The following is a 22,903-nucleotide window of genomic DNA, read 5'->3' as shown; positions in this document are numbered from 1 at the left end:
AGCCGAGCAGCAAAGGAAAAAAAAGTTATTGTGAAGAATGCGGCAGTGAGTGCCACTGTCCAAACTGCTTCAGTGGACACTGTCGCCATTCAAGCAGAATCTAGCCTCTTAATTTCCTCCAGTAACCAAATAATAAAGACGCACTGTTCCTGTCCAGCTCAAGGCAATTCTTTCTAAACACTTAAATTATAGATAGATGTATTATCTTGTGTGTTTACTAAATAATACACAACATTAATAAGTAATAAATGAATTAAAGATCCAAAGTGAAAGTTATCCTGTTATGCCTGATTCTTTGTGACCCCTTGGATAGCCTGCCAGGCTCCTCTGTCCATGGACTTCTCCAGGCAAGAATAACGGAGTGGGTAGCCATTCCCTTCTCCAAGGGATCCTACTGACCCAGGGATCAAACCCGACTCCCCTGAGTTGTAGGCAGATGCTTTACCACTTGAGCCAGACAAGCCCAAAAGATCCAAACACACCTTAACAAACTTTTGTGTATCAATAGCTTACCAAGACATTCCTTTAAATGCATAGCTGTTACTTAAAAATCAACTGAGGCCTTTAATGTTAGATTGGCAAGAAGGCACACAATGTAGTTGTCGTTGAATCATGAGAATACTTGGTCCTTTCTACAGGGTGACATCACCCAACATAAAGCATACTCTTTAAATGTTTTGTTACTGTTTTTTCATGTCATACTGACACATCCATACTAATTCCATGATTCCTCTGCTGATCATTGACTTAAAATTGCTAGATGGATTTACAATTGTGGCTCACAAAGGGATAGAAGCCCAGTTTTAGTATATTTGCAGTATAAATAGCCTCCTACGTTCCAGCTTAGCAAAGAAGCAATTTGTAGTTAACTTAAAGACGGCCATCTAACTTTAGATCTCAGGTAAGTAAAAAAGTTTAACAGTATGCTCTGTGTTGATATGCAAAACTTTGTTCAAGTGTCTGTTTTGTTTGGGTCTTTATCTCATTTTTTACTTATTAATGTTATTGAGTAAGCACTTGAAAATGTAGTAAACACAGCATTTATTTGAAATACATTTTAGACTTGCAGGGTATGTGGGTCTGGATTTTTGCTGAATTTTAGATTAAGGAGCTTTCTTACCTTGAAACCCGTTGAGCAACTGTGACCTAAAACTAGAGTTTTAGTCCTTGATTATTTCCTGTTAAGATACTCTGGAAATCCTCCACAGCATGTAACAGTAGTGCTAAACCTAAGGAAATCACTCAACAATTCGGTGTTAATTGTTGATTGATTTCCCCCACGGTTGACTGATTCACCGTAAAGACTCAAGTGAGACTTAACTGTTGGCCATATTTCTAATTAAGTATTTTCTTCCGTTTCCTGGATCCCAGGAGACTTTTAGTAGGTTTTGGATGAGCCAACAAGGACCTCTGACCTCCATTCTCAGAAAATGCCTGGCATTATTTCAAATCTGGATTTGAACATTATAAAGGGATGGATTGGGAGCGAAATCCCTGGACGGAGGGCCAAGTACACTTTGTCATCTGGGTATAAGTTTTTGTCACAATTTCCAGCATGATAATTTTCTAAAACATAATTGTTTTAAGAAAAAAATGGCATTTAGAACCAACTAAGTTGAATATAATACACAAATATAGAAAGTTGAATCATTTTTTCTAGTTATCATACTTTAGGCTGTCCTTCTGAATTAATGAGAAAATATTTTCTTGCGTATTCCTGCTATCTTGCGGTATGAGTGGGACTGTATTTTAAAGTTAGATGACTTAATATACTATTCTCTTTGTTTTATTAACGAGTCTGGGTTAGGGCTACAGTTGGAAAACCTCTGGAGCTTTACGAATCATGGAGCTTATTTAAGCAGCAAGGATTATACTGCTCTCAGTTTCAATAAATCAACGTTCATTATATACAAGCAGTTACAATTCAAAAAACCTTTAGGGGGGAAAAAAAAGACCAGAACCAAAAGCTATGTAATTCCAAAGCCGCATGGAGCTGTACCTGCCACGGAAGTATCCATTTAAATTCTTGCGTTTCAAGGAATATTACCCCAATATTTGCAAAAGTTTACAATGATTTTATCTGCCATTTCTCACGCCTGTTAAAATATTATAAGCATTGTATTAAAGAGAGAATGAGAAAAGACCAGAGGCAACATGACAAGAATGGAGGTGGCTACCCCAGAGATATGTGCAGAGAACACTATTTCTTTTCGCCCTGCACGATACACGGTAAACGGGACCTTCCAGGACATGTTAGGTAGCCGACATTTTCCAAAGCAGGATTTCACATAGTCAAGGTCTGCAGGCTGTTAAAATGCTCCGGCGAAAGGCCAGGAGGCTCTTCATCTTCAAGTTAGGTAGCGGTGGGAACAGGCGGAACAACCCAAGTCCCCTCCAGTGCAGCGTATAGACTTGCCTGCCTCTCCGGCACGGAGCGCCGCTGGATTGGCGAGCTTGGCCCCACTAACCGGCGGGGAAGCCGGGGGAGCCCAGAGCCCCGGGCACCCCAGATTTCCGCCTCTCGGTCCTGTCCAGCGCCCCAGCTGCCTCTGCTTCGGGGATGCGGAAACCCCGTAGGAACAGGGCGGGCCGGGAGCGCGGTCGGCCTACCGCTTGCTGCAATATTCTTCCGCTGCAGAGCAAAGAGTTCCAACCTTCCCCAGGGTCCTGGGATTCTCAGCAGCCCTGTAATATCGGCAAATAACCTAATTTTGGCTTTAACACCGATTTGCTTAGGATATTTTCTGAGATAAGCACTTTAGGGTCACAATTTTCTGGCCAGCCGAAGCGCGAAGGAAAAATTCCTCCGCAGAAAACGGGTTCCGGCCGCGAGCCTATAAAAAACGGGTGGCGCGGCCGGGCTGCCTTTTCAGTCCGGCACTGAGTGGTTTTTCGGATCATGTCTGGTGGCTCCGCGGATTATAACAGGTATGGCGCTTCATCGGTGGTGTTCTGTGCTATAGGTCCTAAGACGCCGGTGGAGATTGTAATAGGTGGTGAGGAGGCAGGGAATCCTGGGTTTTAGGCATTGCCTTGGGGTACAGTACCCCACTGTCCTTCGAGAAGCTTCCATGGTGGGTAGGGCCTAGGTTGTGGGGGAAGAGTATGAAAACGGGGTGGTAAAAGAGTGTGTTTTCCCCAAATACGCCTTGAAATCGCGGCAGTTTCCCCTGTCTCTGCGGAGCCCGGCGTTTAGTGGAAGCCGTGGCGCAATCCGCAGTCGGTACAGTGTAATTGGGGCCCGAAGCTTTATTCGCGGACAACCGCGCGGTTTGGGGGCGCTAGACGATAGGTTCGGGTAAGGGCAGGACGGCGGCGGCTAGAGGCCGGGCCGGGCCGGCCACACGTTCCCGGCGAACCGTTGGCAAGGCCTTGCCGGGCCTTGGCCCGCGTCAATCACCCCGGCTTGCGCAGTGTTAGGGGCGGAGCTCGGCGCGTGGAGCTCTCGCGAGATGGTCCGTGGCCGAGAGGGGAGCGCTCGGGCCTGGGGGGAAGGGCCTGCGTCCGTAGGGTTTCCGGGCGTCCCTGGTTCCTAACCTTTGAGTGGCGCGCAGTATGTCGTGTGCTCTGCGGCACCATCCTCCTCTAATCGTTTAGAAAGTTTACACGTGCCTGGGAGGGTGACCGGGTGAGACCGGTTATGAAAGGGCTTTTATCCCCCTGAATGTGCAGTTTTGGGGTTGTGAGGAAGGGATGTTCTCTAACTACAGTATTTTTGTCAGCAGAGAACATGGCGGCCCAGAGGGAATGGACCCCGATGGTGTCATCGAGGTAAGAAATAGATGCGGAATTTGGAACGTTGGAAAGGTGGGTTGGTTCATCCCATTTATTCCTTTTTTTTTTTTTTCTTTAACTTTCAGAGCAACTGGAATGAGATTGTTGATAACTTTGATGATATGAACTTAAAGGAGTCTCTTCTTCGGGGCATCTATGCTTATGGTTTTGAGAAGCCATCAGCTATTCAGCAGAGAGCTATTATTCCATGTATTAAAGGTAAAAGAACTTGCTGACCCTTCTTAAAAATGAGTTAACTGTTAAACATAGATCTGGATCTTTTTCCCCTCTAATATGGGAAAATTACCTTTTGGGGAACTAGCGCTTATTTGTATTCCTTAAAGTGAAATGATGGCAATCATCTTTCGGGACTGACCTGAAATGAAGAGAATACTCATTGCTGATCACTTTTATTGTTTGGGCATAATTCATGTTCCAAATGGAATACATGGTGTGAACTAGAAGTAACGGTTTGATGTGGGATCGGTAAATATGTATCCTACTTTTTTTAGGGTATGATGTGATTGCTCAAGCTCAGTCAGGTACTGGCAAGACAGCCACATTTGCTATTTCCATCCTGCAACAGTTGGAGATTGAGTTCAAGGAGACCCAAGCACTAGTATTGGCCCCCACCAGAGAACTGGCTCAACAGGTATTGATAGTGTAGTTGAAAAAAACTGCTTGCGTGTTGCATAGGTTTCAGGTTTCACAACTGTGAAGAATTTAAAGCTTAGTATAAATTTGTCCTATAGAGCCCTCCTTTTAACTGTCCATGCATGCAGGGAGTTTTGTTGAAAGCTAGACAGGAACTGGGTGTGCAGGTATGGTTTGCAGGGTTGTGTAACAGACTGAGAAACTGGAGGTTTCTGTTCAGGGTGGACTAGACACGTTTTCATTTTTAAGTTTGAATGCAGTTGTGCAACATGAAAACTGCAGTGACGTTCTCCTTTGACAGTCTCAGTAGTTTGTGATAACATCTTTTGCATGCTGCAGTTTTCAAAGCTCACTGCTCTATTGGCTTTGAAGTAAAGCCTTGCTAACCTGTAGGCTTTATTAAGGCCAAGATTGTTAAGTCACAGTACCCTTCGGGGATAAATATTAACTTCCAGCTAAAACTGCTACTTTTTTTAATCACTACTTACACTTTCCTACACAGTGAGGGATAGTGGAGGAAGTATTTTTTGTTACTTACCTAGGTGGTACCTGGGGCATTAGGATTCAAAGTTTGATGAGGCACAAGATGTTTTCACAAAAGTTTATTTTGAGGTAGTTAGATTGGTCTGCATTTTAAGCTTGGAAGTAGTTAAGTGCTGTGCATGCATTAAAGCTATTTGCAGACCAGATACTTGGCATTACGCTTTCGAAGTTATAGTCACAAGCCTGTAATTCTGCAGGATAATAATTAAAGCTTTTGGCTTTCAGATCCAAAAGGTAATTCTGGCACTTGGAGATTATATGGGAGCAACTTGTCATGCCTGCATTGGTGGAACAAATGTTCGAAATGAAATGCAAAAACTGCAGGCTGAAGCACCACATATTGTTGTTGGGACACCAGGGAGAGTGTTTGATATGTTAAACAGAAGATATCTCTGTAAGTATTGCTGATGAGTAGTTTTTACTATAATAAATAAATAGTATGCCTGAGAATTTAGATATGATGGTATGACTTTTATTTTTTAACAGCTCCAAAATGGATCAAAATGTTCGTTTTGGATGAAGCAGATGAAATGCTGAGCCGAGGGTTTAAGGATCAAATCTATGAGATTTTCCAAAAATTAAATACTAGTATTCAGGTGAGCTTTATTTTAGTCCCCTAAAATTGCTGGACATCAGATTTAACACAGGCACTATTACAGTTGAAGTGTTTTGTGTCATTCCCCCTACTTAACAGCAACTGATGGATAACTATTTCTATCTGGTATAATTCCATGTTCAGAGGTGCTTGATTTCAAAATGTTTTCTCTTGAGTATTGTGAAAGTTGTGCTAACTACGTGTGACAACGTATCTTTTTAAGGTGGTGTTGCTTTCTGCCACAATGCCAACGGATGTGTTGGAAGTGACCAAAAAATTCATGAGAGATCCAATTCGAATTTTGGTGAAAAAGGAAGAATTGACCCTTGAAGGAATCAAACAGTTTTATATTAATGTTGAAAGAGAGGTAATTTTTCTAATTGTTAAAAAGTTAGGTTTTTACCTTCTTGTATAAGCACTGTGCTAAAATTACAGAAACCAAGATAACCTTGGTTTTTGTAATAATGCTAGCAGAGTATACACAAGAAGAAGAGAAACTGCACTAGATTGTAAAGACTGGGGTGGACCTCTTTCTTAATGTCCAGTGTCCTTTGTCTTAAGATTTGGTGCAATATGTCTTTAGACCAATCTAATAAATGAGTTTTTAAAGAATGGAAGTTTGAAACAGTTGTTTGTGACTGTTACTTTCTCTTTGAATTACTGTAGGAATGGAAGTTGGATACACTTTGTGACTTGTACGAGACACTGACAATTACACAGGCTGTTATTTTTCTCAATACAAGGCGCAAGGTGGACTGGCTCACAGAGAAAATGCATGCCAGGGACTTCACAGTTTCTGCCCTGGTAAGAGGTATTCTAACCTAGTAATGGTAATTGAAACCTCTGCTTTCACTCAAGCAGGATTTAGACTACAATATAGCTGCTAAGTGCTGTGTTGTCGTTCCCCCTGCTAAAAATAAAGTTGTTTCTTTACTATACCTGTCTGCTATGCTCCAGTAGCAGCCAGGAACGCTTGGTCTCATACATGCTGATAAAGTTAAGTTACTGATTTGATTGGTGATTCTTGAATTAATAGGTTTGTTACTTTGCAGCATGGTGACATGGACCAGAAAGAAAGAGATGTTATTATGAGGGAATTTCGATCAGGGTCAAGCCGTGTTTTGATCACTACTGACTTGTTGGTAAGTATTCTAATGCTCTTTTTAATCCACCAAAAGTTTGTTATTGGGGGAAGGTTTCTTAATGGCCTTTACCACCTTCGGGCTATTTGGGAGAACAAAGGAGGCCATGCTCCACAGTGAGCTATACCACTTAGTATAGTTCATTACTATTTTGTGGCCTACATCACACGGACTGTAGCCTACCAGGCTCCTCTGCCCAGGGATTTCCCCAACAAGAATATAGGAGTGGGTTGCCATTTTCTTCTCCAGGGGACCTCAGGAATTGAACCCATGTCTTTTTTTTTTTCCACTGGGGAAGCCCCTATATTACATAGAATTTGAACATCATTATCACTGTATTTCAGGCTCGTGGAATTGATGTGCAACAAGTGTCATTGGTTATAAACTATGATCTACCTACCAATCGTGAGAACTATATTCACAGGTGAGTAGATGGCATCTTGACTTAGTGATGTATTGGTGTAACTCATTGCTTTTCTACTGACTAAATTGTCTGAAAGGTAACTTCAAATCAGGGAATTAAGTATTAAGACATAGTAACTTGGTAGGATATAACTAAAACTGTACTTGGGAAGATTGTGCACAGTGGGAAAACAGTTGTGAATGTTGCCCAAATTGTGGACTCTACATAGAGATCAGGTTGTTTTAGATCTGTTGGTCTTAGCTTATTTTTGAGCTTTATTTTTAGTGATGCTCTTGTGTCCATGTGCTTTCTTGGTGATTCCTCTATAGTTGGGATTTTCTTGGTGTTGTCTGGTAGCAATTTGAGCAGTCCCTGGTTTAGTTATAGTGGCTTTATCCCTAAGTAAATTGAATTGTACTTTGTTATATGATGTAAAAAAAGACTTTTTAAAAAATACAGGAGTCGATAGCAGCAGTTGATGACGAGATGGCACTCAGAAACGGCGTTGACGTAATTTAGGACGTGGAATCATAAGCGAAACAGCACACTGTTTGAATAAAGAGCGAGTCGGTATTTATACTTGTTTTTTTTTTTTTGTCATGATTATTTGATATTTTAACATGCTCCAGCTAAGGCATTTTGTGTATTAGCCTATTAGGTGGTTTGTATTGTCTGGTTTCTATTAGGAAGGTTAGAGAGATGTTTTGGAGGTAAACACGTTTGAGTAATTTGAGTTACAACGTGTGAAACTGAGCAAAAAAGCAGTGATAAGTTTGGGTTACCATACCAAATACTTGTTTTCCCACTGGAAAAAGTTGTTAAGTTTTAGACAGTAGTTAACCTTGCAGCATTTGTATTTGCAGTTTACAGTTCCAGAAGTGCGTCGAAATGGATTACATAACTTCTTTGTTTTATCCCTGGTGTTTGACATCTGTCCCAGGCCGACATCTGCTCTTGGCTGGCCCACTTTGGTATGGGCTTTAAATTCACTACCCCAAACACAATACTGTCATCTGCTTTAAAAAAAAAAAAGTAATGCTCAAAACACCTGATAAAATCTCATTTTGCAGCCAGACAAGCCTTGAATCCTTTTGGCACTAACTGCAGAGGAAGATTTTTTTCTCTAGATATTGAGCAGCTAGTGCTCCAATTAGAAGCACGAACTATAACCTTGATAAGTAAACAGCAGCTGATGGTTAACAAGTGGATCATCATGTTCAGTAGTTCATGCAGCATGTGAGAAGTAATATATTCTAATGGCTGATTTCTTTTCCTCACACAGAATTGGCAGAGGGGGTCGATTTGGGAGGAAAGGTGTGGCTATAAACTTTGTTACTGAAGAAGACAAGAGGATTCTTCGTGACATTGAGACTTTCTACAATACTACAGTGGAGGAAATGCCAATGAATGTGGCCGACCTTATTTAATTCCTGGGATGAGATAGTTTTGAATGCAGTGCTCGCTGTTGCTGAATAGGCGATCACAACGTGCATTGTGCTTCTTTCTTTGGGAATATTTGAATCTTGTCTCAATGCTCATAACGGATCAGAAATACAGATTTTGATAGCAAAGCGACATTAGTCGTGAGCTCTTGTGAGGAAAGTCATTGGCTTTATCCTCTTTAGAGTTAGACTGTTGGGGTGGGTATAAAAGATGGGGTCTGTAAAATCTTTCTTTCTTAGAAATTTATTTCCTAGTTCTGTAGAAATGGTTGTATTAGATGTTCTCTATCATTTAATAATATACTTGTGGACTAAAAGATATAAGTGCTGTATAAAATCAGCCAATTATGTTAAACTAGCATATCTGCCTTTATTGTGTTTGTCATTAGCCTGAATAGAAAGGCCTTTAAAATTGATTTTTTTTTTAGCTTTTGAATGCATTTTGTTTGGTATTATATTTATTCAATAAAGTATTTAATTAGTGCTAAGTGTGAACTGGACCCTGTTGCTAAGCCCCAGCAAGCAATCATCCTAGGTAGGGTTAAACCCCCAGTAAAATTGCCATATTGCACATGTCTTAATGAAGTTTGAATGTTAAATAAATTGTATATTCACTTTAAAGGTGCTTTGGTTATTTTATTATAAATTGCTTATGAAATACATACTGAATATAGTTTTAGCAATTCTGAGTTAACTGCTGCATCACAGTAGCACAGAGGCTGATCAGTTGCAGATGTTCATCAGCGCCGTCTGCTAAGCATTTATCAACTTCCTACAAGAAAATGAAATATAGTAAGTAAAACTGCCCTTTTGTGGGTGTGGTGTGTATGTTGTGCTGAAATGTAGAATGCCTACTTACAGCAAGTTTTTCTGTAATAATAGACTTCTGTTTATCAGAAAGGTTATCATTTTCTACCACCACATCATGGAGTTGATTTACAAGTTGAGTTGCTGCATGACCCTCATCTATTAAGTCCTATAACCAAAATGTATATATTTTAGCATTATTATCCCTTCACCCTCCCCCAAGGCTAGTAGAGTCACTTTACCTTTACCACAGCTTCTAGTTTGTCGAAAGAGCCACTCTGACAGGCAGCAAATACTCCATCAATTGTCTTAGCTGGTACTACCTAAAAGAATTAGTTTCTGGGTGAAGACAGTCACTGGGTGACTTCTCTACCAGTCTCGTACCCACTCCCTGTTAAATGCTTTCAGGCAGCACATGTTTTGCAGTTACAGGAAGGCAAAAAACTTTTAGGCTCCAGATAGGTAGGTCCAGCCTTGATTTGCATGCCCATCTTTAAAAGATCAGGCACTGCCATGTAACCAAAAGAAGGCATTTACAAAATCCTTTCTCCTAGATGTCAATACAGAGGCCAGTTGGTCAGTTTCATTACAGTAAACAGCTAAGTTTGGAAAGGACCATCTGAAGACAAGGGTGTGGCACAAGAATTCCTTTAGTCACTTATCCCTTGGATAGGACCCACCCTTTGAAATTTAACAGCCACATCCCTGCCTGCATTCTGATATTTCCCAGCTACTATAAGCTACAGACAAAACATGATAGTATTTGGAGGTGACACCACTGGGAGGTGATTAGGTCATGAGTGTAGCCCTTGCAAATTGAATTTATGCCCTTAACCAAATACTCCCTTTTAGCACAGAAGGATGCAGGGAGGTATGAACCAGTCTGAATTAGGAAGTATGTCCTCTACATGACACTGGATCTGTGGGCACTTGATCTTTAAAATTGAGAATGCTGTTTATAAACCACTCAGTCTATGGCATTTGTTGAAGCAGCTTGAATAGACAGAACATAATCACTATCTGCTGAAGTAAATTTAAGTCACAAAAAAGTCAAAGAATTTTCGGATACCCAGTGCTCTTACCCCAGCAATATCTGTGATCACTTTTTCTGTGACTTCCTTTCCACCTGTTAGTCGAGTAGCACTTTGAAGAAATGTAATGGCTTTTCTTAAGTCTCCTTCTGACACTTTAACAAGATAAGCTATTCCCTAAAGAGAAAAAAGTTGTTCTTAACCTGTCACGGCCAATTAAGGATGAATTTAATAAAGAATGTCAATTCTATAGTGGCAGGATTCATGGAGACAGCTTTGATTACATAAATTATGGTTAAATTCTGTTGCAATGAATAGGGGTGTATATACTCTCATTACCAGAATTGCATCATACCTAATTAATTCTTGCACAGAAGTATTAGTAATGACTATGCAGAGATTTGCTGTTGAAGAATTTGTAGTCTATGTATGAAATTTGCCTCAGCTTTGAGTCTGAAATATTGACAGATAATAAATTTCTAATAGCAACAGAAAGGCTAAACCTATAATTCCTAGACATTCCAGTTGTTCATTTAACTTTGTCTGAGCAACTGGCATCAGAAATTGAAGCAATACAAAATTGACTCTCAGGGCTTCTTCATAGGCATTCATCAAAGGAATTACTAATTTACACTAGCTGTAACAGTAATAGTAATTACCTCTTTGCTAATTTTGACATGTTCTTTATCAGCAATGTCTAGTAACCGCTGCTGCTGAATTTTATCTGACAGAGGTTTGAAGCGGAATTTAGAACATCTAGAGGTCAGAGGTTCAATTATTCTGTAAAATATTGGAAAAAAACAAGTCATTGTCTACAAAAACTCCCCCAAAGAACTTTATTAAGAAAAATCAAGATTTGATGAAGGGGAAACTAAGGGTAACCTTGAAACATTTTTTTCCTCTGTTTGGGGCTATCAAAGTAAGGTTCCCTGGTATCTATCTTTAGGGCGATAACACTTACCGGCTGACATAGTTACAGATGAGACAGAATCGGGTGGTTTTAGACTCTTTCTCCATGGTACGTCTTAAAGCTGCCTGGGCAGCTGAGGTCATAGAATCTGCTTCATCCAGAATCACAATTTTAAAAGGAGGACATGGCTTTCCACTGATTCAGAGAAATACACAGGAGTTAATTCATACATCATTATCACAATCTACTTTAGAACATTCTAGTCACTCCAAAAGGAAACCCTGTGCCCATTAGGAGTCATTTCGCTTCTCTCCCAACTTTCCCAGCCATAGGCAATCAGGAATCTCTACCTTCTGTTTCCACAGGTTTGCCTATTCTGGACACAACATAAATGGAATCATATATTGTCAACATAATATGCTGTCTTTTGTGACTGGTTTCTTTTGCTTAATGTAATGTTTTTAAGGTTCAACCATGTTGTATCTCATTATTTCAATTCCTTTTATTGCCAAATACTACGGCAAATGGATGAACATACTATCTTTTCATTTGTCCATTCTTTAGTTGATGGATATTGGGTTTTTTCCATGTTCTGACTATTATGAATGCTGCAGCTATAAACATTTGTGTACATGTGTATATATTTTCATATCCTGTCAGTATATATTGTAGGGCTGGAATTGCTGGGTCATATTTAACTTTTAGAGGAACTGCCAACTGTTTTCAAAGTGGCTGTGCCATTTTACATTACAACCAGCAATGTATAAGAGTTCTGATTTCTCCACATCCTTGGTAATACCAGTTGTTTTCTGTCTTTTTGATTACAGCCATTCTGCTGCTGCTGCTGTTAAGTCGCTTCAGTCATGCCCAACTCTGTGCGACCCCATAGACGGCAGCCCACCAGGCTCCCCCATCCCTGGGATTCTCCAGGCAAGAACACTGGAGTGGGTTGCCATTTCCTTCTCCAGTGCGTGAAAGTGAAAAGTGAAAGTGAAGTCGCTCAGTCGTGTCCGACTCTTAGCGACCGCATGGACTGCAGCCTACCAGGCTCCTCCGTCCATGGGATTTTCCCAGCAAGAGTACTGGAGTGGGTTGCCATTGCCTTCTCCATATAGCCATTCTAAATGGGTGTAAATGGTATTTCAACATGGTTTTTATTTGCATTTCTCTGGCTCATGATGTTGATGAGCATGTTTTGATATGCTTATTGACCACTTGTTTATCATCCTTGGGCTTCCTTGGTGGCTCAGTGGTAAAGAACCCGTTGGCTAATGCAGAAGACTCGGGTTCAATCCCTGGGTTGGGAAGATCCCCTGGAGGAGGAAATGGCAATCCACTCCAATATTCTTACCTGGGAAACCTCACAGATAGAGGAGTCTGGTGGGCTACAGTCCATGGGGTTTCAAAAGAGTTGGACATGACTTAGCAACTCAACAACAACAACATATTCCTTGGAGTAAGTAATGTCTATTCACATCCTTTGCCCATTTTTAAATTGGGTTGTCTTTTTATTACTGAGTTGTAAGAATTCTTTATTCTTGATCTAAGTCCCTTATCAAGTATATGATATATATATATATATTGTCAATCCAAGGCAGATATCAAAAACTGTCATTCACTTTCTACAAATTCCTAAGTGTGCTCTCATATAAAATTAAATATATGCCAGGTACCAAAAATTTAACCTTGGAACTTTGCCACCTAAGGAGTATACGCAGTTGACTAAACATCCCTATTGAATTATTATTTTTTAATTTTTTAATTTTTTTGAATTATTATTAAAAATCAGGATTTTTATTTTGAGTGTACCACCAAACCATATTTGACTAATGAATACTCCTTAGACAAAATATCAACTAAAAACCCCTGATAGCTAAATAACTTAAAATTAGTTACTAATGGAAAGGTCATTTCTAATTTTAAATAATTTAGATAAAAATATGATGTAATATGAAAAAAGTTGAAATTCTGGCAGAAATGTATTTTAAACAAATACAAAGACATGGTATAGAAAAGGGAAGGCGAGCTTACTTACTCTGAACGGCTTCCTGACACAGTTAATTGGGCAAAATTCTTAACTTTCTCTCTAACTACTTGTATTCCACGTTCATCAGATGCATTTAACTCAAGAACTCTTAATCGAAAAAGTTCAGGCCTATGTCAAAAAAAAAAAATGAGAAACATCATAGAGCACATAAGTAAACCAGGTTTAAACCATATTTTAACATCTGCACATTTTTCAATAGTTTAAAATACACGTAGTTAACAATATGGATATAAGGCACACAGTCCTGTATTTTCTTTTGCAAGGTCATATAGTTAACATTCTGGCTTTTATCTGATACATCAAAAAAAAAAAAAAAAAAAAATAGGTGATGATACCACATAATGTGCTAAATTTTAAATCAATTTTCCACTTTGTACTGTTCATAAACATCTTGCCATGTCTTGATAAACACTGTAAAAACCATTTTAATAGCTATGAGTTTCTAACCTAAGACTGGTAACATCCTTCTATTGTTAAACATTTAGTTTTAAATATGTTACAATTTAAAATGATGGTGCAATGTAGCATATTTTGAATTCTTTCCAAAAAGTATCATGCTATAAGGAAAACTACTGGATCAAAATATGAAGTTTATTTATTTTTTAGTTCTTTTAAAAAAATTATTAAAAGTAGCTCTTCGTAGGAAAATCTGAGAATTTAAAAGAAAATAAAAACACCTGGCATACCCTGCTAAACCACTGTTTTGAATACTTCATTTTTCTATGTGTATGTGTATGTATGTGTATATACACACACACACATATATAGAACAGGAGTAGGGATTTAGTCTTTATTTTTCCTAAACAGCATGATATCCTCTGCATTTTTCTATGGGCATCAACATCTAGAAAGCTGTGAACATGTATTTTCTATTTTAAAACCACATATTCCATTATATGTGGGATTTACAATTAAGTCCTTTCTACAAGTTATATAATTTGGACTAACTTACTCTAGAACAACTAATAGTAAACTACACTTAACAGCTTCTTTATGACTGCATTGCTAAGGACTGTTCAGACTGGATCTGAGTTGTCGAATTAATCGAAAAAGCTCCTTTAAAATTTTCTTAAGAAAACAAATGTTGCTGTCAAAATACTAGGTTCAGAGCAGCTTCCCCTTTTGTCTTCCTTGACACCTCAACAGAACTAATTATCCTTCCGTATTTGGTGGTTTCAGAGGCATCTAATTATTTTCATGTGTAGGATTTCAAATGTACCCTTAGGCCATATGCCTGATAGTAAAATCCTGGATAAATTAAAAACAGCTGATGTTATGTTGGTGCATGTTGCATGGATACCAGACAGAGGGTGAAATATATCTTTTAACTTTAGATAAAGGGCTCCAGGCCCCCCTACTACAAGAATTGGCTAAGCCAAACACTGTCAATCTAGGAAGAGGACTCTAAGAAGGTGGCTCATAGAGATTTTCTGCTGTACCTGGAATCATACTGCATCAACTATGATACTCTGCTTACACTCAGGATACTTGAGGGCATGGAGCTGGCCCAGCCACTCTGGAGGCAGGCCCTGGGAAGTCCAGAGCAAGAAAGAACTCAAGAAGGGGTGGTCAACATCAGTAGCATCAAAACAGCAAATTCTATGACACAGACGTGAACATGACCATTAAGAGTGATGAAACTATCAGCATGACTGCAGATAGGGTCCTCTAGTCTCCAAAATGACAATGAGTTTTAAAGTGATGAAAAAAATCACAAGACTCCTTGTAGTACATTCAAACGCTTGAACAAGTTTCAGAATAAAGGTTACAAAAGGTACAGGCAAACTAATTTATTGGAGGGGAAGAACTGAAAACAGTCCACTGGTTTATTAAGAAAAAAAATCAGAACAAAAATCAACCCAACAACAAACTCACAGAAAAACCAAATGCAAAGTTTTAGAGAAAGAAAAGCAGTACCAGAGATACTTAGTGTCAAGTCTTAAAAAAGAGAGAGATTTCAACTTACCCAAAGAGTTCCCTAGCTGCTGCCAAAATAGTTGATGTTTTTCCAGTTCCAGGTGGCCCGTAAAACAAGAGATTAGGGAGCTGCAGAAGTTAAATTTTATTTTTTTAAAAATTATATTCTGATACAGGTTAAAAATGACTGAAAATGTCTACAGAAGAATGCAATGACTTCCTTCATAGGGCATATATGTCTGAATACAAAGATTTCTTAATATAACTGGTATTACAGTAATAATAGTACTAAATCCTGCTTTTTCACAAACACTATTCATTTTTCCCCAAGATGTCTTTCTAGTATCTTAAACTGAATCAATACTTACGATTGTTCTATATCTAATCTAATACATAGGTGGGATTTTCAAAGCAGGAATTAAAAACCTCTTATTTCTGAATGGAATCCTGGGCTTCTGTCAGTTTTTTATCTCACATCTGAACTCATGACTGGGCAAGATTTTATATTTTATAAAGATGTCAGTTGCTTCAAAAGGGACACTGACCAAATTGGATTTGGCCAATATCAAGGAAAAAGGAATGAAAATGGCATACTGGGGCTTTTCATGAGCTAAAGTTCCAAGAATAGAAACATTAAAAAAAAAAGCATCTACTGTCACAGGATAGTCCACATCATGATTATGCACCCTGCCTGTAGGGATGCCTGCGTATATTTCATCAGTAGAAGATAGGATAAGATTAAATAACTAGCTCTTTTAAACCTTAAATCTAGCTGGCTTGGCTCCTATCAAACAGGCAACTCATCTGTGGTACAGATTAACAAATGTACTAAATTCTAATGAGCACTGTTATGAAACTGTATACTTTAAAAAATTTTTTGATTTTATATTGGAATATAACTGGTAGTTTCAGGTGTGTAGCAGAGTGATTCAGTTATATATAGGCATGTATCTTTTTTTCCAAACTCTTGCCCCATTTAGGTTATTACAGAGTAGTAAGCAGAGTGCCCTGTGCTATACAGTAGGCCCTTGTTGGCTCTCTATTTTAGAGATAGCAGTGTGTACATGTCAACCTCAAACTCCCAATCTACCCACTAACCCTTCCCCTCTCTAGTAAGGATATATTTGTTTACTCAGTCTGTGACTTTGTTTCTGTTTTGTAAATAAGTTCATTTGTATCTTTTTTTAAAAAATTTCTGTACATAAGCTGTATCATATGATATCTGTCTTTGTGAAACTACATTCTTCAGTATGTCCTTTCATGTATGGAAATCACCGCACATAGGAAACTAAGCAGTAAGCTTTATTTGCTTCCACTCTTGCCCCGTCCTCCCTCCTCCCATCCATTCATTCGTCACTCGAATCAGATGCCACTCTACTTGCTACTTAAAGCTATTCACCACATTCATACTCTACTGAGAAAAACAGAACACATCCCCAAATCAACTTGCTTACTGTAACCTACAAAGATGTCCATCATTTTCTCACCACCTCTCTCTCCTTCCAGATGCCAACTCACTATGGCCTCCAATAGCTAAGCACTTTCTGGCCTGCACATATACTTCCCCATGAGCTGAAGTCTGACTCCGTTCTTCTGTTTATCAACTCCTGCTGTACCACAAGTCAGAAGCCTTCCCTGACCACCCAGTCTAAAGAGGGTCTCTTCTGTTATTCTCTCAGTGGTCTCTGCTGCACGTGATGTAATCTGCAATTATTTACTGTTATTTATTTAGCTGTTGGGTTTAACTTAAAACGCCTGTTCACCTCACTATATGGGAAGCGTGACTAGAATCTTATTTGTTCTACTCACATGTATGTTCTCAGCATCTCCTGCAGAATGTGCCACGTAAATAAACCAATACATAGATATATTTAAAAAGTATTACCGTTACACTGGTAACATACTGTTTAAGATACAAACTATGAGATTCACTATTTAAAAACAAAACCTCCCAGCCATCTTCAAGACTTCACTTTTACTTTGATCCAACTACCTCAGTAGTTGTAATGATTCATCCAGTCAACTACTACATAGAATACTTTAAATTCTTTAAAATACAGTAAAATTATTAAGCCTCACATTATGTAATACTCTGATAATATATACATATAGAGCACTCAAGGACTGTACATGCAATATCAGTTCTAAAAAATCAGAAAAAAATTATAATTCTACTTTAATATCCTTTAGTGTAAACAAAGGAATGAATTGTTTTGCTTTACTCTTTCTTTAAAAAAATTTTTTTTGTATTGGAATATAGCTGATTAACAATGTTGTGACAGTTTCAGGTGGACAAGTAATGGACTCAATCATACACAATTATCCATTCTCTCCCAAACTCCCCTCCCATCCAGGCTGCCATATAACATTAAGCAGAATTCCCTGTGCTATACAGGTTATCCATTTTAATTTCCTTTACTCTTTAAAATTAAAAAAATTACTTTAAGTTTCAAAAAACTTAAATCTGAAAAGAAACACAAATTATTAAACAAGCAGTTAAAGAAGAAAGTTCTTAATTCAGCCTTGTAAATTAGATGCTATAAAATCAAGAACTGGATCATAATTCCACTTCATTTTTTTAAGGAGTTGATGAATCATAGCAATTAAAAAAACATCATGTCCTGCAATCTGTGTCAATATTAGCATGCAATTTAAATCATATGCCATTATAAAATTAAAAGCTAAAGGTATGTGGATCAAATTAAGACAAATACTAGTGAAGAAGATTCAACAGTTTTATAAATATAACGTCTTTCAAAATATATACTGTTGCAGTGTAATTCTAGGAAGAGAATAATGGCATCAAAACCCAAAGAATCTCTAATTCAAAACAACCAGGTTGAGAGGAAGGAAGAAAATTTTCAGAATAAAGCAAAAACCACATCCCACTATCACCTGCAACTGTTTCCCGTCCTCCACTAAGCTCTTGCAACACTTTGCCTTATACAATTTTAAACTACTAATTCTTCACATGGGTTTATCTTGTCTCTGAATTAATTGAAAATGCAACACACTCAAGGACACTTTATCCTATATATCACAGCAGGTGACATGACGCTGTAAATAGAACACTTTTTTTTTTGGTATTGTATTAAGAGTTCAAATCCTAAAATTAGGTGAGCAATCATACTTTCAAAGAATCTTTGACTCTTTCTCATAGGATCTATTGTTGTTCAGTGGCTAAATCGTTTTTGATTCTTTGCAACCCTATGGACTGTAGCACACCAAACTTCCCTGTCCTATACTGTCTCCTGGAGTTTGCTCAAACTCATGTCCATTGAGTCAATGATGCCATCCAACCATCTCATCCTCCGTCGCCCCCTTCTCCTCCTGCCCTCAATCTTTCCCAGCATCAGCATCTTTTCCAATGAGGCTCTTCACATCAGATGGCCAAAATATTGGAGCGTCAGTTTCAGCATCAGTCCTTCCAATGAATATTCAGGGTTGATTTCCTTTAGGATGGTAGCTATCATTATCTATAATTCTCTCATTTATTGTGCTTACATGTTTATTCTCTCTCCCCACCAAAATGAAAGCTCATGAGCAAACAGACCCAGTCTATCTTGCTTAATGAACTCCACTTGTGTACCATATAACAAGGCCACCATAGGATAGAAGAGATGCTCAACAAATATTTGTTGAACTACTCCTGCACTGTACAAATAGTAATAAAGGGCCTACCATGTATATACAGAATAGTATTTAAAAGGGACTGGAGGCTATAAAGGAAGGAAGAGGGTGAATGAATTCTTAAATCTCCCAATGACTTTAGGACTCCAGACAGCATATGCTACTCACATCAGCTCCTTCTAAAGACTTTTTAAGGACTGCAACCACTTCTTCCTGGAAAGCAACTTCATCCACACATTTTGGGCGACTGGGGAGGGAAAAAAACTTATTTAGTATATTACAGTAGCCACAGAAGTCTTTCCTTTTGTTAAAATACCAATGATAATTCTCTCATATCAGTAATGAAATGAGAAACTTTCATAACTGGATATGGAAACCCCATCTGTATTCACTTCAGGCAAATAAATACTGAGGAATGAAATGAAGTGACGTTTCACTCTTCGAGATGCATTGTTTACATCTGTTGTGCTTACAAAAATTATGCAATGGGATTTTATAACATCACAAATGTCAACTGGTTCAAAATGTAAAGTGAACACTTGCCTAGGAAGTAACATGTTTTGACAACATGCACCTAAGCTGAAAAGAGAGACCTATTTAGCAACCTCAAAAGAGGTAACAATTATGTATTCACTTGACACTAACAAAATAACAAGCTTAATCAATATGAAGTATAACTTTTGTCTTACATAACTAATGCTGTTAAGCTAAGTTATCCAACACTAAGGTTAGGCTTTGTGCTTAGTTAACTAATCAAAAGCTCTTTTCTATTTATACTTTTCTAAGTAAACAGACCAACACCAGACAGATATTTTATGTCAGATGTTATCTTAGAAAACCAGTATGTATTATAAACCAGGGTTTCAAAGAAATAAATAAGTAAATAAACTAGGGTTTCATAGTCAAATACCTACAGAGTCCAGGCAGATAACAAGAGTGAAAAATGCAAGTTTAAGACAAGAGACACTAGTAGGGACTTCAGTGAAGTGAGGAACATATGACCTTTCCAGAATGAGTAGTATTCCATTTAAGTGTTTTCAGGTGAGAACCTGAATGTAGTGCTGCCTAATCTCCTGAGCAGCTGAAAATCTAGATTTTAACCTTTGTGTAATTTATTTAATAAAAAGATTCTAGACTTTTATGTGAAATTTCCCATTTTTAAAAGCATTACTTTTCAGTCATATTTCCAGTGTTTCTCAATCTTATATATAATGTTACAGGAATAATATAATCTAATAAATATTTTATGTCTTGCAAAAAAAAAAAAAAAGCATTACTGATGCCAAACAAAACTTATGAAGGCCTAAGTTGGCTTATAAGTAATCTGCAATTCTTTGGTAATAACTGAGGGTATACTAGGGGTTACAACTACTTGTTATAATATCACTTAACTGACTGAAATTTAACAGCCTCATCAGTGTTGTTTCTGCCAAAAATATATAAACAAAAACTCAACAATTTCCAGTTATCAGTAATGAAAAGAGGAACAGATTACGCGGATTTAAGCAAAACTCCTAAGAGCTTGTGGTCAGTTTATAGAAACTTTGTTTTCTTCACTGCTGTATCCCGGCCCCCTAAACCACAGACCTCAGTTACAGAGAAGGCTGTAGTTCATGCAGAAAATAAGTGAATTAAGCTAGAGTATTCTAAGGTATGTTTCAGTTCCAAGGTTCTATGCCTTCTACAATTGGGTGATTTTCTTTTAAAGATGATTTTTTTGAAAAATATTATTTGTTTATTTGGCTGTGCCAGGTCTTAGCCGCAGCATACAGGATCTTTGATTTTTGCTTTGGCATGTGAACTCTTAGTTGTGGCACGTAGGGTCTAGTTCCCCCACCAGGTATAGAACCTGGGCCCTCTGCTCTGGGAGCACAGAGTCTGAGCCACTGGACCACTAGGGAAGTCCTAACTGGCAACACTTAAAAGGAAGGCAAGGACTTCCCTGGTGGCTCAGATGGTAAAGCCGTCTGCCTACAATGTGGGAGACCTGGTTCGATCCCTGGGTCTGGAAGATCCCCTAGAGAAGGAAATGGCAACCCACTCCAGTATTCTTGCCTGGAAAATCCCACGGACGGAGGAGCCTGGTAGGCTGCAGTCCATGGGGTCACAAAGAATTGGACACGACTGAGCGACTTCACTTCACAAGCAAGGCAAATCATCCTCCTCTTAAGTTAAAAAGAAAAAGTGATCAAAACTGGTCTGAGAGGTAATTTATTATTTCAACAAAAACGCGTGTTCTTACTATTTTTCCACCCACGGAACAGGTTTGGCTTTCTTGTTCTCTCCACTACTTCTGGCAGTGGCAGTTACTCCTCGATCCTTAGTCGATGGTGGTTTAGTGCTGATAGATGCGCCTTTTAGAAATGCCTGCATGGTTACTTCACCCTGACCAGGTCTAAGACAGAAAGGGAAAAGCTCTTTTGACACCATTATAAGGAAGTATAGCCTGAAAGCACACTTAACCCCATATAGACATTCAATAAATACTACATGAAGGACATCACCCCGTGACCCAGCATCCCCTAAATGCATTCTACTGAGGACTAGTGGGACATAAACTAGTGGGCCAAAGTGCTAAAGGAACTTAAAAATCTACTTATAGTGAGGGAGTTATAGAAAAAAGGACTTCTAACTTTTTGATAAGTACGATGGCATTAATGGCCAAACTGTACAGGGGTCTCAAAAGTCATCAGCCTAGCTCTAGCTCAGACCCTAGAATGGACTCAAAAATTAGGAGGAGTACCAGGACCAAAAATGAAAACCCTCTGCTTCTCATGGGCCTAGAGCTCCACTCAAGAGCCTATTTTACTGGCAGAGCCTGTGCTTGCCTTCAGAAGCTTTTGTGGGGAGGGCACTGGGGGAGAGGAGACACTGATGTTAAAATGTAAATAGCTGTTTTTCTGATTGCATGCTTATTTGAAAAAATCAAAACAAAGCAGAAAAGCATGAGGAGTTTAAAAAATTCAAAATCTCACCCATAAAATAAGTATTAACATTCAGGTAAACATTCACCCAAGCAGCACAAGGCTGTTTTTAGGGATAGTTTGCCTGAAAATCCCCAGCATTAGTAGCAATTTTATTTATTTTTTTGGAAGTGCAATTTTTTCTTCACTGTTGTGTTTCCAGGGCGTGGCACAGGATAGATGCTTTATAAGATTCGGTGACTGAATTACCATTTATCAGACCCAGTTTCCCCTTCTGTAAAAGAATCTAAAAGCCCATTTCTTAAGATAACTAAGTCAAAAGAACTGTTTAAACACATAGCTCTGTGCTTAGCATAGGGGTGTATAACCAATGAATAAAATAAACTGTTAATATCTGTAAACTAAGGTTTTTAACGTTGTTGGATTAGTCCATCCCTGCAACAGGCTGTAATATCGCCCAAAGCAGGGCTCTGAAGGATGATAAGGCTGAGCTACCCGTACACCAAGGGGTGCAAGACATCACAGAGGCATCGAGGGCGCAAAAGTGGAGAAAGGCGAAGGTAATCCTCGCAATTTCTCCCGCTGGTCACCTGTTCTCCCCGGTTCCCTGCGCGTGTTCGCCGGCAGTGCCTGGGCCTTTCAGTAGCTCGTATGGAGAGCGAGGACGCCGCCGGCTCGTTCCTGAGATTTCCGGGACAGGGAAAGGGCGAGGTGGTCACGAAGTCTTAGCTCCGTCCCCCAAGCTGAGACTCTCAGGCCCGGGAAGCCCCGAGCGGCAGAGCGGGGACACTTAACAGCTGCCTCCTTCAGCAAGCATCCCGAGTTCCCGCCACCGAAAGGCGGCGAAGGGCAGGGCGGGAATACGCCGCTCGCGCGTCACTTCCGGTCCGCCGCGCGCGCCCAGCCTTAAAGGAGCTGTGTCCTCCTAGTCCGTAGTGTTCAAACTGATGAGACACGCGAGTTTTCGGGTACGCTGTGGGTGGGATGGGAATGAATGCGGTGGTGTAAGTAAAGCTCCACTCTGCTCTCGCTCACCCCTCCGACTCGAGGCTGCAGGCAAGGGAACTTGAGAACGGCCTTCTGG

At 39.1% G+C, this 22,903-nt stretch overlaps 2 protein-coding genes and 4 non-coding genes across 10 annotated transcripts; 5 read left to right on the top strand and 1 right to left on the bottom strand.

Annotated features, from left to right (window-relative positions):
• The first annotated feature begins 2,739 nt into the window (after positions 1–2,739).
• EIF4A2 (eukaryotic translation initiation factor 4A2) lies at positions 2,740–9,174 on the top strand. 5 transcript variants are annotated; one of them, XR_006270356.1, is made up of 12 exons: positions 2,740–2,928; positions 3,723–3,771; positions 3,861–3,993; positions 4,287–4,426; positions 5,197–5,365; positions 5,458–5,567; positions 5,790–5,933; positions 6,233–6,370; positions 6,619–6,708; positions 7,053–7,132; positions 7,571–7,677; positions 8,394–8,532. XR_006270356.1 is itself a non-coding variant. In XM_043473466.1 (11 exons), exons 1-11 carry the CDS (start codon positions 2,900–2,902, stop codon positions 8,536–8,538), a joined length of 1,227 nt encoding a protein of 408 aa, XP_043329401.1. In that variant the 5' UTR covers positions 2,740–2,899; the 3' UTR covers positions 8,539–9,174. The 5 variants fall into 5 exon arrangements, 3 of the variants coding, with proteins under 3 accessions (XP_043329401.1, XP_043329404.1, XP_043329403.1); XR_006270355.1 differs by having other exon boundaries at positions 7,571–7,681; positions 8,394–8,531; XM_043473466.1 differs by lacking the exon at positions 7,571–7,677 and having other exon boundaries at positions 8,394–9,174.
• On the top strand, positions 4,116–4,184 carry LOC122445695. The gene has a single exon (XR_006270649.1). It is a non-coding gene; the product is annotated as a small nucleolar RNA SNORD2 (small nucleolar RNA).
• Positions 5,968–6,143, top strand: LOC122445692. Its single transcript, XR_006270646.1, has one exon. It is a non-coding gene; the product is annotated as a small nucleolar RNA SNORA81 (small nucleolar RNA).
• On the top strand, positions 6,422–6,553 carry LOC122445654. The gene has a single exon (XR_006270613.1). It is a non-coding gene; the product is annotated as a small nucleolar RNA SNORA63 (small nucleolar RNA).
• LOC122445669 lies at positions 6,735–6,873 on the top strand. Its single transcript, XR_006270625.1, has one exon. It is a non-coding gene; the product is annotated as a small nucleolar RNA SNORA4 (small nucleolar RNA).
• RFC4 (replication factor C subunit 4) lies at positions 9,169–22,683 on the bottom strand. The gene is made up of 11 exons (XM_043473471.1): positions 22,410–22,683; positions 21,138–21,290; positions 19,064–19,142; positions 15,315–15,394; positions 13,337–13,456; positions 11,353–11,496; positions 11,051–11,171; positions 10,443–10,568; positions 9,603–9,683; positions 9,413–9,529; positions 9,169–9,325 (listed from the first exon to the last, which is right to left on the bottom strand). The coding sequence occupies exons 2-11, from the start codon at positions 21,266–21,268 to the stop codon at positions 9,230–9,232; spliced, it is 1,095 nt and encodes a 364-aa protein (XP_043329406.1). The 5' UTR covers positions 21,269–21,290; positions 22,410–22,683; the 3' UTR covers positions 9,169–9,229.
• Positions 22,684–22,903: the final 220 nt, after the last annotated feature.

The sequence above is a fragment of the Cervus canadensis genome, chromosome 7, assembly GCF_019320065.1.
Source record: "Cervus canadensis isolate Bull #8, Minnesota chromosome 7, ASM1932006v1, whole genome shotgun sequence".
NCBI classification, from domain to species: Eukaryota; Metazoa; Chordata; class Mammalia; order Artiodactyla; family Cervidae; genus Cervus; species Cervus canadensis.
The sequence above is the reverse complement of the archived record's forward strand: the minus strand, read 5'-3'. Positions and strand labels throughout refer to the sequence as shown.

Coding starts and splice junctions, on each gene's coding strand:
- EIF4A2 (XM_043473466.1), top strand. CDS start 2,900: ATGTCTGGTGGCTCCGCGGATTATAACAG. Junction 3,772..3,860: donor ACCCCGATGGTGTCATCGAG/GTAAGAAATAGA, acceptor TTTAACTTTCAG/AGCAACTGGAATGAGATTGT. Junction 7,133..8,393: donor CGTGAGAACTATATTCACAG/GTGAGTAGATGG, acceptor TTCCTCACACAG/AATTGGCAGAGGGGGTCGAT.
- RFC4 (XM_043473471.1), bottom strand. CDS start 21,268: ATGCAGGCATTTCTAAAAGGCGCATCTATCAGCACTAAACCACCATCG. Junction 13,457..15,314: donor GCAGCTAGGGAACTCTTTGG/GTAAGTTGAAAT, acceptor TTTTTGACATAG/GCCTGAACTTTTTCGATTAA. Junction 10,569..11,050: donor ATGTCAAAATTAGCAAAGAG/GTAATTACTATT, acceptor TTTTCTCTTTAG/GGAATAGCTTATCTTGTTAA.